At 47.6% G+C, this 17460-nt stretch overlaps 1 protein-coding gene across 1 annotated transcript in view; it reads right to left on the bottom strand.

Moving 5' to 3' along the window:
* dnah6 (dynein, axonemal, heavy chain 6) overlaps nt 1-17460 on the bottom strand; it is a 141740-nt gene that overhangs the window by 35348 nt on the left and 88932 nt on the right. Inside the window, 16 exon segments of the mRNA XM_031814529.1 lie at nt 234-413; nt 674-860; nt 985-1052; nt 3431-3595; nt 3780-3905; nt 6216-6419; nt 8626-8822; nt 9548-9671; nt 9786-9944; nt 10184-10286; nt 14484-14542; nt 14544-14576; nt 14578-14613; nt 14615-14722; nt 15937-16104; nt 16589-16831. Of these exon segments, the coding sequence (XP_031670389.1) occupies nt 234-413; nt 674-860; nt 985-1052; nt 3431-3595; nt 3780-3905; nt 6216-6419; nt 8626-8822; nt 9548-9671; nt 9786-9944; nt 10184-10286; nt 14484-14542; nt 14544-14576; nt 14578-14613; nt 14615-14722; nt 15937-16104; nt 16589-16831 (2160 nt within the window).

Raw genomic sequence — 17460 nt, forward strand, 5'->3', positions numbered from 1 at the left:
AGGGAGGGAGGGGGTGATTGGGGAGAGAGAGGGGGGGGGTGATCAGGGGAGAGAGGGGGAGGGAGAGGGAGGGGGTGATTGGGGAGATGTGAAGATGGGAAAGTCAACTCCAGAGGGAAAAAGCCCCACAGTGAATGTTGCTGATACACTATGACTCAAAGGGAAAAACAACATTGCTGATTTATGAAGGTCAGAGAACCAATCATTCTCGACCACAGTGACAGAAAGGTCACCTGCTTGAAGTACTTGAGGGAGAACTGGTACATGGGGTCTATCTCAGAGAGGCTGGCGATGACAAAGTACATGACGGAGCCTCGTGTGGCCACGGGCCGATAGCGCTCCCTGGCCGCGTTGATCATCAGCTCTGTCGCCTCCGCCTCCTCCAAACGATGCTTAATGGCCTCGGACGTCACCTGGAGAGGGAGGGAGGGAGAGAGGGAGAGAGAGAAAGAGAGAGAGAGGGAGAGAGGGAGAGAGAGAGAGAGAGAGAGAGAGAGAGAGAGAGAGAGAGAGAGAGAGAGAGAGAGAGAGAGAGAGAGAGAGAGAGAGAAAAAGAGAGAGAGAAAGAAAGAAAGGGAAACCGACACAAAGACATTTGAGGGACAGGAAGAACACAAACTCGGCCTACAGAAAGATGGTTAGAAAGTCGACCACACCATGACCCCACAGTGACCCCTGACCTTGACTCCTGCAGGGTCTGCACCAGCTCCTCGTTGTCCAGGATGTTTCCCTTGGAGTTGAAGAGCAGTTTGAGGATGCGGTCCTCGATGGCCTTCAGCTGGTTGCGGTCGGCGTTGATCCTCACAATCAGCTGGTTCCTCTGTTCCTCCAGGTCAGGACGCTCCAGACGAACCACGTCACTGTGAGGGGAGAGAGAGAAGGAGCGCAAGTCAACCACTCGCTCATACCACAAGAAAACCACACAGTCTGAACCCCTTTAATGAGGAGAGTGAGAGTCAGCGGGAGAAGAGTTGTGTTGTCTACCTGAGAAGCTGGTCCTCCAGACCAGACTTGGTCACAGTGAAGTTGATGATGGTCACTTTGATACACACCTAGAAAACAGGGGGGGTGAACTCCACACTTCAACAACCAATCAAATCAGACCAACTACTAATCATAACACACTAACCAGTATGAGCTTCAGCAAACGCCCACTTCAATTATTAATGAATCCTGGCAGTTGTCTCTGTGTGTTAGACTATCTATCTGTGACAGCTGTGTCCAGACTGTAAACTGTGTGTTAGACTATCTATCTGTGACAGCTGTGTCTAGACTGTAAGCTGTGTGTTAGAGTGTATATCTGTGATAGCTGTGTCCAGACGGTAAGCTGTGTGTTAGAGTGTATATCTGTGATAGCTGTGTCCAGACGGTAAGCTGTGTGTTAGAGTGTATATCTGTGATAGCTGTGTCCAGACGGTAAGCTGTGTGTTAGACTATCTATCTGTGACAGCTGTGTCCAGACTGTAAGCTGTGTGTTAGACTATCTATCTGTGACAGCTGTGTCTAGACTGTAAGCTGTGTGTTAGAGTGTATATCTGTGATAGCTGTGTCCAGACGGTAAGCTGTGTGTTAGACTATCTATCTGTGACAGCTGTGTCCAGACGGTAAGCTGTGTGTTAGACTATCTATCTGTGACAGCTGTGTCCAGACTGTAAGCTGTGTGTTAGACTATCTACCTGTGACAGCTGTGTCCAGACTGTAAGCTGTGTGTTAGACTATCTATCTGTGACAGCTGTGTCCAGACTGTAAGCTGTGTGTTAGACTATCTATCTGTGACAGCTGTGTCCAGACTGTAAGCTGTGTGTTAGACTATCTATCTGTGACAGCTGTGTCCAGACTGTAAGCTGTGTGTTAGACTATTTATCTGTAACAGCTGTGTCTAGACTGTAAGCTGTGTGTTAGACTATCTATCTGTGACAGCTGTGTCCAGACTGTAAGCTGTGTGTTAGGACTATCTATCTGTGACAGCTGTGTCCAGACTGTAAGCTGTGTGTTAGACTATCTATCTGTGACAGCTGTGTCCAGACTGTGTGTTTAAAGGGAGGTGACAGACATGTCTATTCACGTCCCTTCTGTCTGACTGATTGCTGGGCCCGGGGAATAGGTCTGAGACCAGCACCAGCCCTGTGTTGTGGGACTAAAGAGTGCTGGAGCAGGCTGACAGGGCCTTCAAATGGCAGCAGGCGCCGCGCCCGTAGGCTGGGTGAACTCAGGGACATGGCTGTCTGGCAGGTGGGCAAGGCTCTTCACAGCAACCACCCATCATCATGACCTGTGGCAGGCTGACAGCTCCCTGTGTGAGCCAACTGTTTATACAGTGTTCCTAGTGCCAACGTTTGGCATGGAGAGAGAGGGGGCAGGGTGTGTGTGTGTGTGTGTGTGAGCGTCTAATGTCTAATGTGAGCGTCTAATGTCTAATGTTCAACTGTTCTGCCTTATTATTATTTGACCCTGCTGGTCATTTATGAACATTTGAACATCTTGGCCATGTTCTGTTATAATCTCCACCCGGCACAGCCAGAAGAGGACTAGCCACCCCACATAGCCTTGTTCTTCTCTAGGTTTCTTCCTAGGTTTTGGCCTTTCTAGGGAGTTTTTCCTAGCCACTGTGCTTCTCCACCTGCATTGCTTGCTGTTTGGGGTTTTAGGCTGGGTTTCTGTACAGCACATCAGCTGATATATGAAGGGATATATAAATAAATGTGATTTGATTTAATGTGGTTATTTTATGTTTTTTTGTGTGGGTGAGAAACAGGTGAGAAACCAGACGCTTTACTGACCTACAGTTATTCTAAACATGTGTGTATTCCTTTCAATTGGTCGGCATTGGTTTTGACAAACTAAAAAGGAAATTATTCTGAGTAAATTGCTCTGGGGTGAAATGACGGGGCCATTGATTGTAGAGCTGTTCATTTAGACTGTGGATAAACCAGATGGACATTGAAATTCCAATAAAAGCCATCTGGTATTGATGCAAAGCAAACATGCCCCATCTGGTATTGATGCAAAGCAAACATGACCCATCTGGTATTGATGCAAAGCAAACATGCCCCATCTGGTATTGATGCAAAGCAAACATGATCCATCTGGTATTGATGCAAAGCAAACATGATCCATCTGGTATTGATGCAAAGCAAACATGCCCCATCTGGTATTGATGCAAAGCAAACATGATCCATCTGGTATTGATGCAAAGCAAACATGCCCCATCTGGTATTGATGCAAAGCAAACATGCCCCATCTGGTATTGATGCAAAGCAAACATGCCCCATCTGGTATTGATGCAAAGCAAACATGACCCAGGCCATATTAATATAGACTGAGATGGACTGCATTCCAAAACTGCTGGGGAGAATAAATCACTAGCCAGTCAGGTTTTCTACCGGTGTTTGGCTGAAGGCTGGTGCTCATTTCTGGTTGTTTGACCCACCTCAGGTAGGTAGTGTGGGTTGGCCATCTTGGTGGTCATGTAGAATCTGAATTTCTTGTTGTAGTCAATGTCGGAGTCTCCGAGGCGGATGAGGGTGCGGCCGCCCGCCACAAACGTCTGCTTCAGCAGGATGGGCTCCAGAGCTGGGTCCACAGTCTCCTTCAGCTACTCACACACAACCAGGACACAAAATGGACGTCACGCTGGTCAGTTTTACCATTCTTCCTATTCTAAGTCAACTCACCCAGGTGTCTTTGCTAACTCTAGACCCAAAATGGAGGTTAGAACTGTCCCCCGAGACTAATCTCCATGGTGAATCGTGACCTACAATGGCTGCCATAGTACTGACCTCCTCCAGCAGTACGGGCATGCCCATGCGGATGGCGTTCTCCAGGGTTCGCAGGAAGCCAGAGTCGGTCAGCTTGATCACCTTCAGACCGTTCTTGGTCTCCTTGGAACGGATCCAACGGTTGGCCTGGAGACGGACCAGACACAGTTGTATAAAGCATTTCAAATAACTATTTGTTTAGTTTCAGGTCGGTTGTGATTGTGTAGCTACGTCATCCCAACGCCACAAGGGACAGAACTTCCATATTGTCCCTTTAAAGTATCCATGTGACCACCATTGAGGGGTCATGTCATTTCCTCTCATACCAGAAAGTCACTATGTTGCCCATAACACAGGTGTCAAACTCAATCCACGAAGGACCGAGTGTCTGCAGGTTTTCGCTCCTCCCGTGTACTTGATTGAGGAATTAAGGTCACTAATTAATAAGGAACTCCACACACCTGGTTGTTTAGGTCTTAATTGAAAGGAAACAACTAAAACCTGCAGACACCAGGCCCTCCACGGAATGAGTTGGACACCCCTGGTGATTGATGAACCCGGCAGGTCAGAATCACTCTCATCGACATGAATGAAAACTGACAAACAGAAGTGCACTACATTTGAGTCAGTGGACAGACAAGCCGTGTATGTGTGAGTCAATGAAGTGTCCCCGTGCTAGGCTGTCAGCAAGCCTCCCTGCCTCTCCCCATCTCCATCGTCGGCCTGTGCATGGCAGACAGAGACCAGTCAACAGACCGCTCCCTGGGGCAGAGGCCCAAAGAAAGAGAGGAGAAGGAGAAAGAAACAAAAGATGACAGGAAGCAACATAAGAGGTGTCAGGGGACTGGAGCTAAGAGTCAAACTACAGAGTGGCCAAGCGCATGGAGTCTGTGTGTGTGATTACAACACAGAGAGAGTGGGAATAGTCTTAGTGTCTCAGGGCTGTTGTCTCCGTGGTGATAAGGGAATAGTGTTAGTAATAGAATAGTCAGGGCGGTTGTCTCCTGTTCTTGCCTTGTTCCAGGCTGGGGTTGGGGAATGGGAGTCAGGGTTTGTTCAGGCTGGGGTCTGAGAATGGGTAGTCAGGATTTGTTCCAGGCTGGGGTCTGAGAATGGGAGTCAGGGTTTGTTCCAGGCTCTTGGGTCTGAGAATGGGAAGTCAGGGTTTGTTCCAGGCTGGGTCTGGGATAGGCTGGGTCTAGAGAATGGAGTCAGGGTTTGTTCCAGGCTGGGTCTGGAATGGGGAGTCAGGGTTTTGTTCCAGGCTGGGGTCTGGGACGTACGGGTTTGTTCCAGCTGGGGTCTGAGAATTGGGCAGTCAGGTTTGTTCCAGGCTGGGTCTGAGAATGGGAGTCCGGGTTTGTTCCAGGCCTGAGGTCGGAATGGGACGTCAGGGTTTGTTCCAGGCCTGAGGTCTGGGAATGGGAGTCCACGGGTTTCGTTCCCGGCTGGGGTCTGGTAATGGAGTCAGGGTTCGTTTCCAGGCTGGGGTCTGGGCATGGGAGTCAGGGTTTGTTTCTTTTTCCAGGCTGAGGTTCTGGAATGGGAGTCAGGGTTCGTCTCCAGGGCTGGGGTCTGGGAGTCAGAGTTTGTTCCCAGGCTGGGGTCTGGGATGTCAGGGTTTGTTTCCAGGCTGGGGTCTGGGAGTCAGGGTTGTGTCCAGGTGGGGTTCTGAGAATGGGACCGTTCAGGGTTTGTTCCAGGCTGGGGTCTGGATTGGGAAGTCAGGGGTTTGTTCCAGGGCTGGGGTCTGAGAATGGGAGTCAGGTTTCGTTCCCAGGCTGGGGTCTGGGAATGGGAGTCAGGGTTTGTTCCCCAGGCTGAGGTCTGGGAATGGAGTCAGGGTTCTCGTTTCCAGGCTGGGGTTTGAGAATGGGAGTCAGGTTTGTTCCAGGCTGAGGTCTGGGAGTCAGGGTTTGTTCCAGGCTGGGGTCTGGGAGTCAGGGTTTGTTCCAGGCTGGGGTCTGGGATTGGGAGTCAAGGTTTGTTCCAGGCTGGGGTCTGAGAATGGGAGTCAGGGTTTGTTCCAGGCTGGGGTCTGAGAAAGGGAGTCAGGGTTTGTTCCAGGCTGGGGTCTGAGTATGGGAGTCAGGGTTTGTTCCAGGCTGGGGTTCTGAGAATGGGAGCCAGGGTTTGAGCCACAACACATTACAACACAACTGTTATTTTAGCAAAAAACCCTGGTCATCATAGCCAATACAAGAATATAGAAAATTACAACTAGAAATACAACTATACAAGTAGCTTATTACAAAGTATAAGATGAATAACTATTTGCAACACCATCGCATATAAAGGTACCTGTGATTTAAAGATGTTATAGAATCTAAATAGAGTATTTAAGTAGAGGACTGAATCCAGAAGAGATGAAAAGTGTGGTAGGACAAATACTTCTGATTGGTTGATTGGTTGAATGATTTAAGACAAAAAGCACTGATTTGCTGTCGACTGGGTCACCTGATCCTGAGGGTCGATCATGAGTGGCCAGCGGCGTCCACGGGTAACCAGGATTCCATTCTCAGTGGAAACGGTGTCCCGGGGCAACCCCTCAGCATTCCACAGGCGGATCTCATAGGGGTCACCCAGGATGTTGATGAGGCTGAAGCTGGCACTGATGGGGATGCCCAACTCCTGGCATCGCACAATCCACTGGTCTATCAGCTACACAGACACACACACACACACACACAGCCACACACACAACCACACACATACACACACACACACACAGCCACACACACACAGCCACACACACACACAGCCACAGCCACACACACACACACACGTTTATCAACAATCAGAGCCTTGTATATTCAGGATGAATGAACATTCCCAAGTCATCTGACTCCATAACCATCTGCCATAACAGAGACAGTGGTAGCATTGACAGACAGCACATAGACAGTGGTAGTATTGACAGACAGTGGTAGTATTGACAGACAGTATACAGTATAGAGATGGTGGTAGTATTGACAGACAGTGGTAGTATTGACAGACAGTGGTAGTATTGACAGACAGTATAGACACAGTGGTAGTATTGACAGACAGTGGTAGTATTGACAGACAGTATACAGTATAGAGATGGTTGTAGTATTGACAGACAGCGGTAGTATTGACAGACAGTATAGAGACAGTGGTAGTATTGACAGACAGTGGTAGTATTGACAGACAGTATAGAGACAGTGGTAGTATTGACAGACAGTGGTAGTATTGACAGACAGTGGTAGTATTGACAGACAGTATAGAGACAGTGGTAGTATTGACAGACAGTGGTAGTATTGACAGACAGTATAGAGACAGTGGTAGTATTGACAGACAGTGGTAGTATTGACAGACAGTATAGAGACAGTGGTAGTATTGACAGACAGTGGTAGTATTGACAGACAGTGGTAGTATTGACAGACAGTATAGAGACAGTGGTAGTATTGACAGACAGTGGTAGTATTGACAGACAGTACAGAGACAGTGGTAGTATTGACAGACAGTATAGAGACAGTGGTAGTATTGACAGACAGTATAGAGACAGTGGTAGTATTGACAGACAGTGGTAGTATTGACAGACAGTACAGAGACAGTGGTTGTATTGACAGACAGTGGTAGTATTGACATACAGTATAGAGACAGTGGTAGTATTGACAGACAGTGGTAGTATTGACAGACAGTATAGAGACAGTGGTTGTATTGACAGACAGTGGTAGTATTGACAGACAGTACAGAGACAGTGGTAGTATTGACAGACAGTGGTAGTATTCACAGACATTATAGAGACAGTGGTAGTATTGACAGACAGTGGTAGTATTGACAGACAGTATAGAGACAGTGGTAGTATTGACAGACAGTGGTAGTATTGACAGACAGTATAGAGACAGTGGTAGTATTGACAGACAGTGGTAGTATTGACAGACAGTACAGAGACAGTGGTAGTATTGACAGACAGCACATAGACAGTAGAAGTATTGACAGACAGCACATTGTACTGAGAGGCAGTACAGAGACAGTGGTAGTATTGACAGACAGCACATAGACAGTAGAAGTATTGACAGACAGCACATAGACAGTGATAGTATTGACAGACACCACATATACAGTGGTTGTATTGACAGACAGTACAGAGACAGTGGTAGTATTGACAGACAGTACAGAGACAGTGGTAGTATTGACAGACAGCACATAGACAGTGGTAGTATTGACAGACAGCATATAGACAGTGGTAGTATTGACAGACAGCCAGACAGACCCAGTGGGTTGAGGTGAGTGAGAGTCATTAGGCCAGTGTGGGCAGGGAGGTTGACACATGGTCTGCCTCTCCGTCTGGCCCGAGGGAGAGAGGTGGGCACACAGACACTGTCTAGAACAGGCAGGCTTCACTGGGTTTGGTTCCAATAGTGTACAGAGAACAGACGGCAATGTTTAGAAGCAGACGCAGGGCGCAGAAGTAGAGTGAAAGTATATAACAGATAGTAAGAACCGTGTATAAAGCTGCATCTCTATAGAGGCCATACAGACCAGGTGTCTCCACTGCAAGGGGAAGGCTATGTAGTTTAGAATGGTTATAATGCAACATACTGCGGTAGGTTATAGTGAGAATTAGCAGGCTGTATATAAAGGATGTACCAGTTGTCTATAGTGCACTGTGAAGGCTCCGTAGTACGCCACGCAGGCTGCAGGTTATAGTGAGAATTAGCAGTCTGTATATAAAGGATGTACCAGTTGTCTATAGTGTATTGTGAAGGCTCCGTAGTACGCCACGCAGGCTGCAGGTTATAGTGAGAATTAGCAGGATGTACCAGTTGTCTATAGTGCATTGTGAAGGCTCCGTAGTACGCCACGCAGGCTGCAGGTTATAGTGAGAATTAGCAGGATGTACCAGTTGTCTATAGTGCATTGTGAAGGCTCCGTAGTACGCCACGCAGGCTGCAGCGATGAAGACGTTTCCCACCACGTTATGGATCTCCTGTTCAAACAGTTCGATGCTCTCCTGCCAGCGAACCTGCTCATCCCCCAGAGCTGCTGTCAGCTTCCCTGCACGGCCCAGCCTCGCCTCGGTCAGAGCCATGGTCTTAGCTGGGGGGGGAGGGGGGAGAGGGGAAGGGGAGGGAGAGGATGGGAGGCAGAGAGAGTTCATGTAGCAGACAGCACACAGAAGAGATTACAGTAGATTAGTCCTGACATATTCCTGGAACTTCGGTTTGTCTTGGAAAACTTTAAGTGCCAACATGATGGAAATCATGTGCCAAAATCTGTCAAACTCAGTCTTACCCAGACCCTCCTCTCTAACTCTTACCAAGACCCTCCTCTCTAACTCTTACCCAGACCCTCCTCTCTAACTCTTACCCAGACCATCCTCTCTAACTCTTACCCAGACCCTCCTCTCTAACTCTTACCCAGACCCTCCTCTCTAACTCTTACCCAGACCCTCCTCTCTAACTCTTACCCAGACCCTCCTCTCTAACTCTTACCCAGACCCTCCTCTCTAACTCTTACCCAGACCCTCCTCTCTAACTCTTACCCAGACACTCCTCTCTAACTCTCACCCAGACCCTCCTCTCTAACTCTTACCCAGACCCTCCTCTCTAACTCTTACCCAGACCCTCCTCTCTAACTCTTACCCAGACCTCCTCTCTAACTCTTACCCAGACCCTCCTCTCTAACTCTTACCCAGACCCTCCTCTCTAACTCTTACCCAGACCCTCCTCTCTAACTCTTACCCAGACCCTCCTCTCTAACTCTTACCCAGACCCTCCTCTCTAACTCTTACGCAGACCCTCCTCTATAACTCTAACTCTTACCCAGACCCTCCTTCTCTGCGATGCTCTGGTCAAACTGGTCCTGGAGGATCTTAATCTTGTTCTGTACTTCCTGTAGCTGGGCCTGCTTCTCCTTCAGGGTTGCCATGGTAGCGTTCAGCTCCGTCTGCAGCCAGAAGGGTGGGATATAAAAACAAATACCTAATACTGTACTTAGGTGTGTGTGTGTGTGTGTGTGTGTGTGTGTGTGTGTGTGTGTGTGTGTGTGTGTGCCACTGACCTGTGCGGCGGCCAGTCTTTCTTTCTTGGGTCCGACCTCCTTGAGGACTCTGGAGTAGAGGTCCATGGCCCGGACCCACATACACATGGACTTGCAGGCCTTGGACACCTTTTCCACCTTCTCAGGGACAAAGTCCGGGTTGTTCACGTACTTCTGAAGCTAAAAAAAAATAACAACAATTAAAATCAGCATTATTTAGTTTGTGTTCCAAACCGCACCCTATACAGCGTACTACTGTTGACCAGAGGCCTAGTCCCTATATAGTGCACTACTTTTGACCAGAGTGAGGGGGGTTCTACAAATGCAGTGAGGCAAATACAAACAAATAATGAAGCCAATACAGGAAGACATGAATAGAAGATGATCAAAAAACAACAATGTCCAAAAGAGTTAGTGACCTTCTGGAGAATCTGGGGCTTAATGTTTTCCTTGTCATATTCCATCAGCTTCCTGAGGAAGTAGGAGTCACCCAGCACCTGCTTGGCACTGGACCAGTCTGGTCTGGAGAGGTGGGTGGGGGAGAGAGAGAGAGAGAGAGACAAAGTTGAAGTAAAGAGAGAGATACAGTGTGTATGTGTGTGTGTGTGGTGTGTGTGTGTGCATGTGCGTGCGTGTGTGTGCGTGTGTGTGGGTGTGTGTGTGGTGTGTGTGTGAACGTGCGTGTGTGTGTGTGTGTGTGGTGTGTGTGTGCACGTGCGTGTGTGTGTGTGGTGTGTGTGTGTGGTGTGTGTGTGTGCACGTGCGTGTGTGTGCGTGCGTGCGTGTGTGTGTGGGTGTGTGTGTGTGTGGTGTGTGTGTGCGTGCGTGTGTGTGCGTGCGTGTGGGTGTGTGTGTGTGTGTGTGTGTGTGGTGTGCGTGCGTGTGTGTGCGTGCGTGCGTGTGTGTGTGTGTGAGAGATACAGCTGGAGGCATGCTAGCTAACAGGCCTGCTATGAGTACAGACAGGAAGCAGCAGAGAAAACACCAGCCACCGATCCAGATGACAGATTATTCTATCAGACAGACAAGAGACAAGAGGACATGATGAGTCTTCAGTCTCTTCTTGTCAAGCAGAGCAGCAGCAGAGTAGTGACTGACCTCAGCCAGTCTCCCATACTGGACCCTGCAGCTACCTTCTGTCTATGGGTCAATGACAACATGTAGGGTTTGTATACAGGGATGGTCATGTATCTAGCCCAGTAGCCCGAGGCTAGTGCTGATCAGCTTGTAGAAAATGTACCCAACTAGCCCACTGGCTAGATACATTTTGTCTTTTTAAATAATGCATGGCCTACATTTCGCAAGTTCCATCCCAGTGTGTCTGCATTGGGAGTCACTGGTACATTCGTAACAGTTGTTGCTACGTTAGTGATCCATCCACTGACAGCCTCATATGGCATTAAGTTCAACAATAATATGCTATTAGCTAATACATTAGTTAACTCTTCATGGACTGACTTGTTACAGAGACAATGATTACGTTATCAATCTGTATCCAAGCATCGTCAGCTCACAGACATGCAGCTGAGATACTATCTCCCAAGAGAATACTCGTCAGTTATCGTCCCAGCTGTGTATACACCCCCTCAAACAGACACCACGACAGCCCACAAGGAACTTCACAGGACTCTATGTAAACCATACATCCTGAGGCTGCATTTATTGTAGCTGGGGATTTGAACAAAGCAAATTTGAGAACAAGGCTACCTAAATTCTGTCAGCATATTGATTGCAGCACTTACACTCGATCACTGCTACTCTAACTTCCGCAATGCATACAAGGCCCTTCCTCGTCCTCCCTTGAGGAAATCCGACCATGACTCCATCTTGCTCCTACCGTCTTATAGGCAGAAACTGAAAGAGGGTGTACCCATGACTAGAACCATTCAACGCTGGTCTGACCAATCGGAATCCACGCTTCAAGATTGTTTTGATCACGCGGACTGGGAAATGTTCCGGGCAGCCTCAGAGAACAACATCGGTCTATATGCTGACTAGGTGAATGAGTTTATAAGGAAGTGCATTGGAGATGTTGTACCCACCGTGACTATTAAAACCTACCCTAACCAGAAACTGTGGATGGATCACGCAAAACTGAAAGCGCGAACTACCACATTTAACCATGGAAAGAGGACTGGGAATTTGGCAGAATATAAACCGTGTAGTTATTCCCTCCGCAAGGCAATCAAACAAGTGAAATGTCGGTATAGGGACAAAGTGGAGTCGCAATTCAACAGCTCAGATACAAGACGTATGTGGCAGGGTCGACAGGTAATCACGGATGACAAAAAGAAAACCAGCCACGTCACGGACACAGACGTCTCGCTTCCAGACACACTAAACACCTTCTTTGTTAGCTTTGAGGATAATACAGTGCCACCGGCACGGCCCACTAACAAGGAATTGGGTCCTGTACTTTCTGACGGGCCGCCCACAGGTGGTGAAGGTAGGAAACAACATCTCCACTTTGCTGACCCTCAACACTGGTGCCCCAGAGGGTGCGTGCTCAGCCCCCTCCTGTACTCTCTGTTCACCCAACAGCAGAAGGAGCACCCCCCTATCCACATCGAAGGGAGAGCAGTGGAGAAGGTGGAAGGTTCCTCGGCGTACACATCACAGACAAACTGAAATGGTCCACCCACACAGACAGCATCGTGAAGAAGGCACAGCAGTGTCTCTTCAACCTCAGGAGGCTGAAGAAATGTGGCTTGTCACTTAATACCCTGACAAACTTTTACAGATGCACAAACGAGAGCATCCTGTTGGGCTGTATCACCGCCTGGTATGGCAACTGCACTGCCCGCAACCGTAAGGCTTTCCAGAGGCTGGTGCGTTCTGCACAACGCATCACCGGGGGCAAACTACCTGCCCTCCAGGACACCTACACCACCCGATGTCACAGGAAGGCCATAAAGATCATCAAGGACAACAACCACCCGAGCCACTGCCTGTTCACCCTGCTGTCATCCAGAAGGCGAGGTCAGTACAGGTGCATCAAAGCTAAAACAGCTTCTATCTCAAGGCCATCAGACTGTTAATCAGCCACCACTAACTCAGAGAGGCTGCTGCCAACATAGAGGCTCAAATCACAGGCCACTGTAATACATTGATCACTAGCCACTTTAATAATGTTACCATGTCTTACATTACTCATCTCATATGTCTCTACTGTATCTTATACCATCTTTTCCCCCTTTGCTGTGCCACTCGTCCATATATTTATATCTACATATTCTTATTCATTGTCGGAACTAGAAGCACAAGCATTTCGCTACACGCGCATTAACATCTGCTAACCATGTGTATGTGACCAATAAACATTTATTAGATTTTTGATCTAAGACGCATCAATCATAATGTTGTCAATACGTTATCTAAGTGTTGTTAGTGGACTGACATGCATCAATCATAATGTTGTCAATACGTTATCTAAGTGTTGTTAGTGGACTGACATGCATCAATCATAATGTTGTCATACGTTATCTAGTGTTGTTAGTGGACTGACATGCATCAATCATAATGTTGTCAATACGTTATCTAAGTGTTGTTAGTGGACTGACATGCATCAATCATAATGTTGTCAATACGTTATCTAAGTGTTGTTAGTGGACTGACATGCATCAATCATAATGTTGTCAATACGTTATCTAAGTGTTGTTAGTGGACTGACATGCATCAATCATAATGTTGTCAATACGTTATCTAAGTGTTGTTAGTGGACTGACATGCATCAATCATAATGTTGTCAATACGTTATCTAAGTGTTGTTAGTGGACTGACATGCATCAATCATAATGTTGTCAATACGTTATCTAAGTGTTGTTAGTGGACTGACATGCATCAATCATAATGTTGTCAATACGTTATCTAAGTGTTGTTAGTGGACTGACATGCATCAATCATAATGTTGTCAATACGTTATCTAAGTGTTGTTAGTGGACTGACATGCATCAATCATAATGTTGTCAATACGTTATCTAAGTGTTGTTAGTGGACTGACATGCAATCAATCATAATGTTGTCAATACGTTATCTAAGTGTTGTTAGTGGACTGACATGCATCAATCATAATGTTGTCAATACGTTATCTAAGTGTTGTTAGTGGACTGACATGCATCAATCATAATGTTGTCAATACGTTATCTAAGTGTTGTTAGTGGACTGACATGCCATCAATCATAATGTTGTCAATACGTTATCTAAGTGTTGTTAGTGGACTGACATGCATCAATCATAATGTTGTCAATACGTATCTAAGTGTTGTTAGTGGACTGACATGCATCAATCATAATGTTGTCAGTACGTTATCTAAGTGTTTGTTAGTGGACTTGACATGCATCAATCATAATGTTGTCAATACGTTATCTAAGGGTTTGTTAGTGGACTGACATGCATCAATCATAATGTTGTCAATACGTTATCTAAGTGTTGTTAGTGGACTGACATGCATCAATCATAATGTTGTCAATACGTTATCTAAGTGTTGTTAGTGGACTGACATGCATCAATCACAACGTTGTCAATACGTTATCTAAGTGTTGTTAGTGGACTGACATGCATCAATCACAACGTTGTCAATACGTTATCTAAGTGTTGTTAGTGGACTGACATGCATCAATCACAACGTTGTCAATACGTTATCTAAGTGTTGTTAGTGGACTGACATGCATCAATCACCAACGTTGTCAATACGTATCTAAGTGTTGTTAGTGGACTGACTTGCTGCCCAGCAGGATGCAGACGGCCTCCATGACAGTCATGACCATGTCAGGTGGTTTGGGTGAAGACCCTGATCTCTGAGATGTCTGCCTTGGTCCAGTGAGTCCAGGGCCTTGTTGGCACCTTCCAGAGGCAGGCAGAGCCTCGTCTAGGTCCCTCTGGGCATCTGCTGCTATGGCCTGGGTGTCCTCAGCCTTCACCTTGGCCAGGGCCTCATCCTCCTTCACCACTTTACGCACCTGGGGACACACAGACAGACAGACAGACACACACACACACAGAGACACACAGACAGACAGACACACACAGACCAACAGACAGACAGACAGACACACACACACACACACACAGAGACACAGACAGACACAAACAGACCAACAGACAGACACAGACAGACAGACAGACAGACAATTGAATAGGACGCAGTACAGTTGAATAGGCGTGCACATGAAGAAAAAAACACCTAGACACACACACACACTCCCCCTAGACACACACATTTCCCCACCCTTGTCAACTCTCTCCTGGTCAACGACTAGTTTCCCTAGCTCCACCCTCTCCTGGTCAACGACTAGTTTCCCTAGCTCCACTCTCTCCTGGTCAACGACTAGTTTCCCTAGCTCCACCCTCTCCTGGTCAACGACTAGTTTCCCTAGCTCCACCCTCTCCTGGTCAACGACTAGTTTCCCTAGCTCCACCCTCTCCTGGTCAACGACTAGTTTCCCTAGCTCCACCCTCTCCTGGTCAACGACTAGTTTCCCTAGCTCCACCCTCTCCTGGTCCACGACTAGTTTCCCTAGCTCTACCCTCTCCTGGTCAGCGGGTTGTTTCCCTAGCTCCACCCTCTCCTGGTCCACGACTAGTTTCCCTAGCTCCACTCTACACCCACCTTGTCTGCGCTCTCCTGGTCCACGGCTAGTTTCCCTAGCTCCACCCTCTCCTGGTCATCGACTAGTTTCCCTAGCTCCACCCTCTCCTGGTCCATGGCTAGTTTCCCTAGCTCCACCCTCTCCTGGTCAACGACTAGTTTCCCTAGCTCCGCCCTCTCCTGGTCAACGGCTAGTTTCCCTAGCTCTACCCTCTCCTGGTCAGCGGGTTGTTTCCCTAGCTCCACCCTCTCCTGGTCCACGACTAGTTTCCCTAGCTCCACTCTACACCCTCCTTGTCTGCGCTCTCCTGGTCCACGACTAGTTTCCCTAGCTCCACTCTACACCCTCCTTGTCTGCGCTCTCCTGGTCCACGGCTAGTTTCCCTAGCTCCACCCTCTCCTGGTCATCGACTAGTTTCCCTAGCTCCACCCTCTCCTGGTCATCGACTAGTTTCCCTAGCTCCACCCTCTCCTGGTCATCGACTAGTTTCCCTAGCTCCACCCTCTCCTGGTCATCGACTAGTTTCCCTAGCTCCACCCTCTCCTGGTCATCGACTAGTTTCTCTAGCTCCACTCTACACCCACCTTGTCTGCACTCTCCTGGTCCACGGCTAGTTTCCCCATGAGGGCGTTGACGTCTATAGACTTTTGTTTGAGGACAGGCTCCAGAGCTGACAGGTCTACCTTCATCTTATCCACCAACACGTTGGTCTCCAACAGCTTAGTCAGACCATTCTTTACCCTGTCACGAGCCTGCACACACAGGAATATACACACAGGGATACACACACGCAGTCATGCAAACACACACACACACACACACACACACATACACACACAGAGACACATACAGAAACACAGGCACACACAGGAACACACACACAGGATACACACACACACACAGACACACAAAGGGATATACACACATACAGTCATGCAAACACACACACACACACAGACACAAACACACACAGGCACACAGAAGCAATTACATTTCTTGGATTGAATGGAGTATAGAATTGATGCCCATTCAGAGAAATAGCCACATTTCAAAGAAACCACAGTGTGCTAAACTGGAGTATTGATAACGTTAAATAATACATATTATGGATGTCTCACAGCTGCTGTGTTTACTATTGCTAAACAGTATTATAGATCTGTTGCTGTCTCTTCTCTCCCAACATGGCCAGGTAGAGGTTAATAACAGTATTAATCAGTAGTATTACTGATCTCTTACAGCCACTAGTTGCTGTCTCTTCTCTCCCAACATGGCCAGGTAGAGGTTAATCAGTTCCAGGTAAGAGGTGGGGGTAGTGTAGTAGCGTCGTCTCAGCTCAGAGTAGAACCTCTCGGCCATGTCTGTCACACTGACGTGGATCTCCACACACATCTCACTGAAACGATCCTTCATCTCCTCACTGCCAAACTCCACGTTCTGGAAGAAGGTCTGGGACACGGAGAGGAGGGCCTCACGGGGCCACTACAGGGGGGAAAGAGGAGGGGATGGTTAGATTGTAGGAGAGAGTGGGTGACAAAGGAGGAAATTAAGAAAGTCAAAGAGAGAGCGTGGTAGAGGGAGAAAGAAAGAGAGAGAAACATTGCTGTCCAGACATAAAGAGAGACCAAGAGAGAGAAAGAGATACATTAAGCTTCCAGATATAAAGAGAGACAGAGAGAGAGAGAGGAGAGACATTACTTCCAGATATAAAGAGAGAGAGAGAGAGAGAGAGAGAGAGAGAGAGAGAGACATTACTTCCAGATATAAAGAGAGACAGAGAGAGAGAGAGAGACATTACTTCCAGATATAAAGAGAGACAGAGAGACAGAGAGAGAGAGAGACAGAAGAGAGAGAGAGAGAAGAGAGAGAGAGAGAGACTTTACTTCCAGATATAAAGAGAGACAGAGAGAGAGAGAGAGAGAGAGAGAGAGAGAGAGAGAGACATTACTTCCAGATATAAAGAGAGACAAGCGAGAGAGAGAGAGAGAGAAGAGAGAGAGAGAGAGATTACTTCCAGACATAAAGAGAGACAGAGAGAGAGAGAGAGAGCCATTACTTCCAGATATAAAGAGAGACAGAGAGAGAAGAGAGAGAGATGAGAGAGAGAGAGA

Source organism: Oncorhynchus kisutch, unplaced genomic scaffold (assembly GCF_002021735.2).
Source record: "Oncorhynchus kisutch isolate 150728-3 unplaced genomic scaffold, Okis_V2 Okis07a-Okis12b_hom, whole genome shotgun sequence".
Lineage (NCBI taxonomy): Eukaryota > Metazoa > Chordata > Actinopteri > Salmoniformes > Salmonidae > Oncorhynchus > Oncorhynchus kisutch.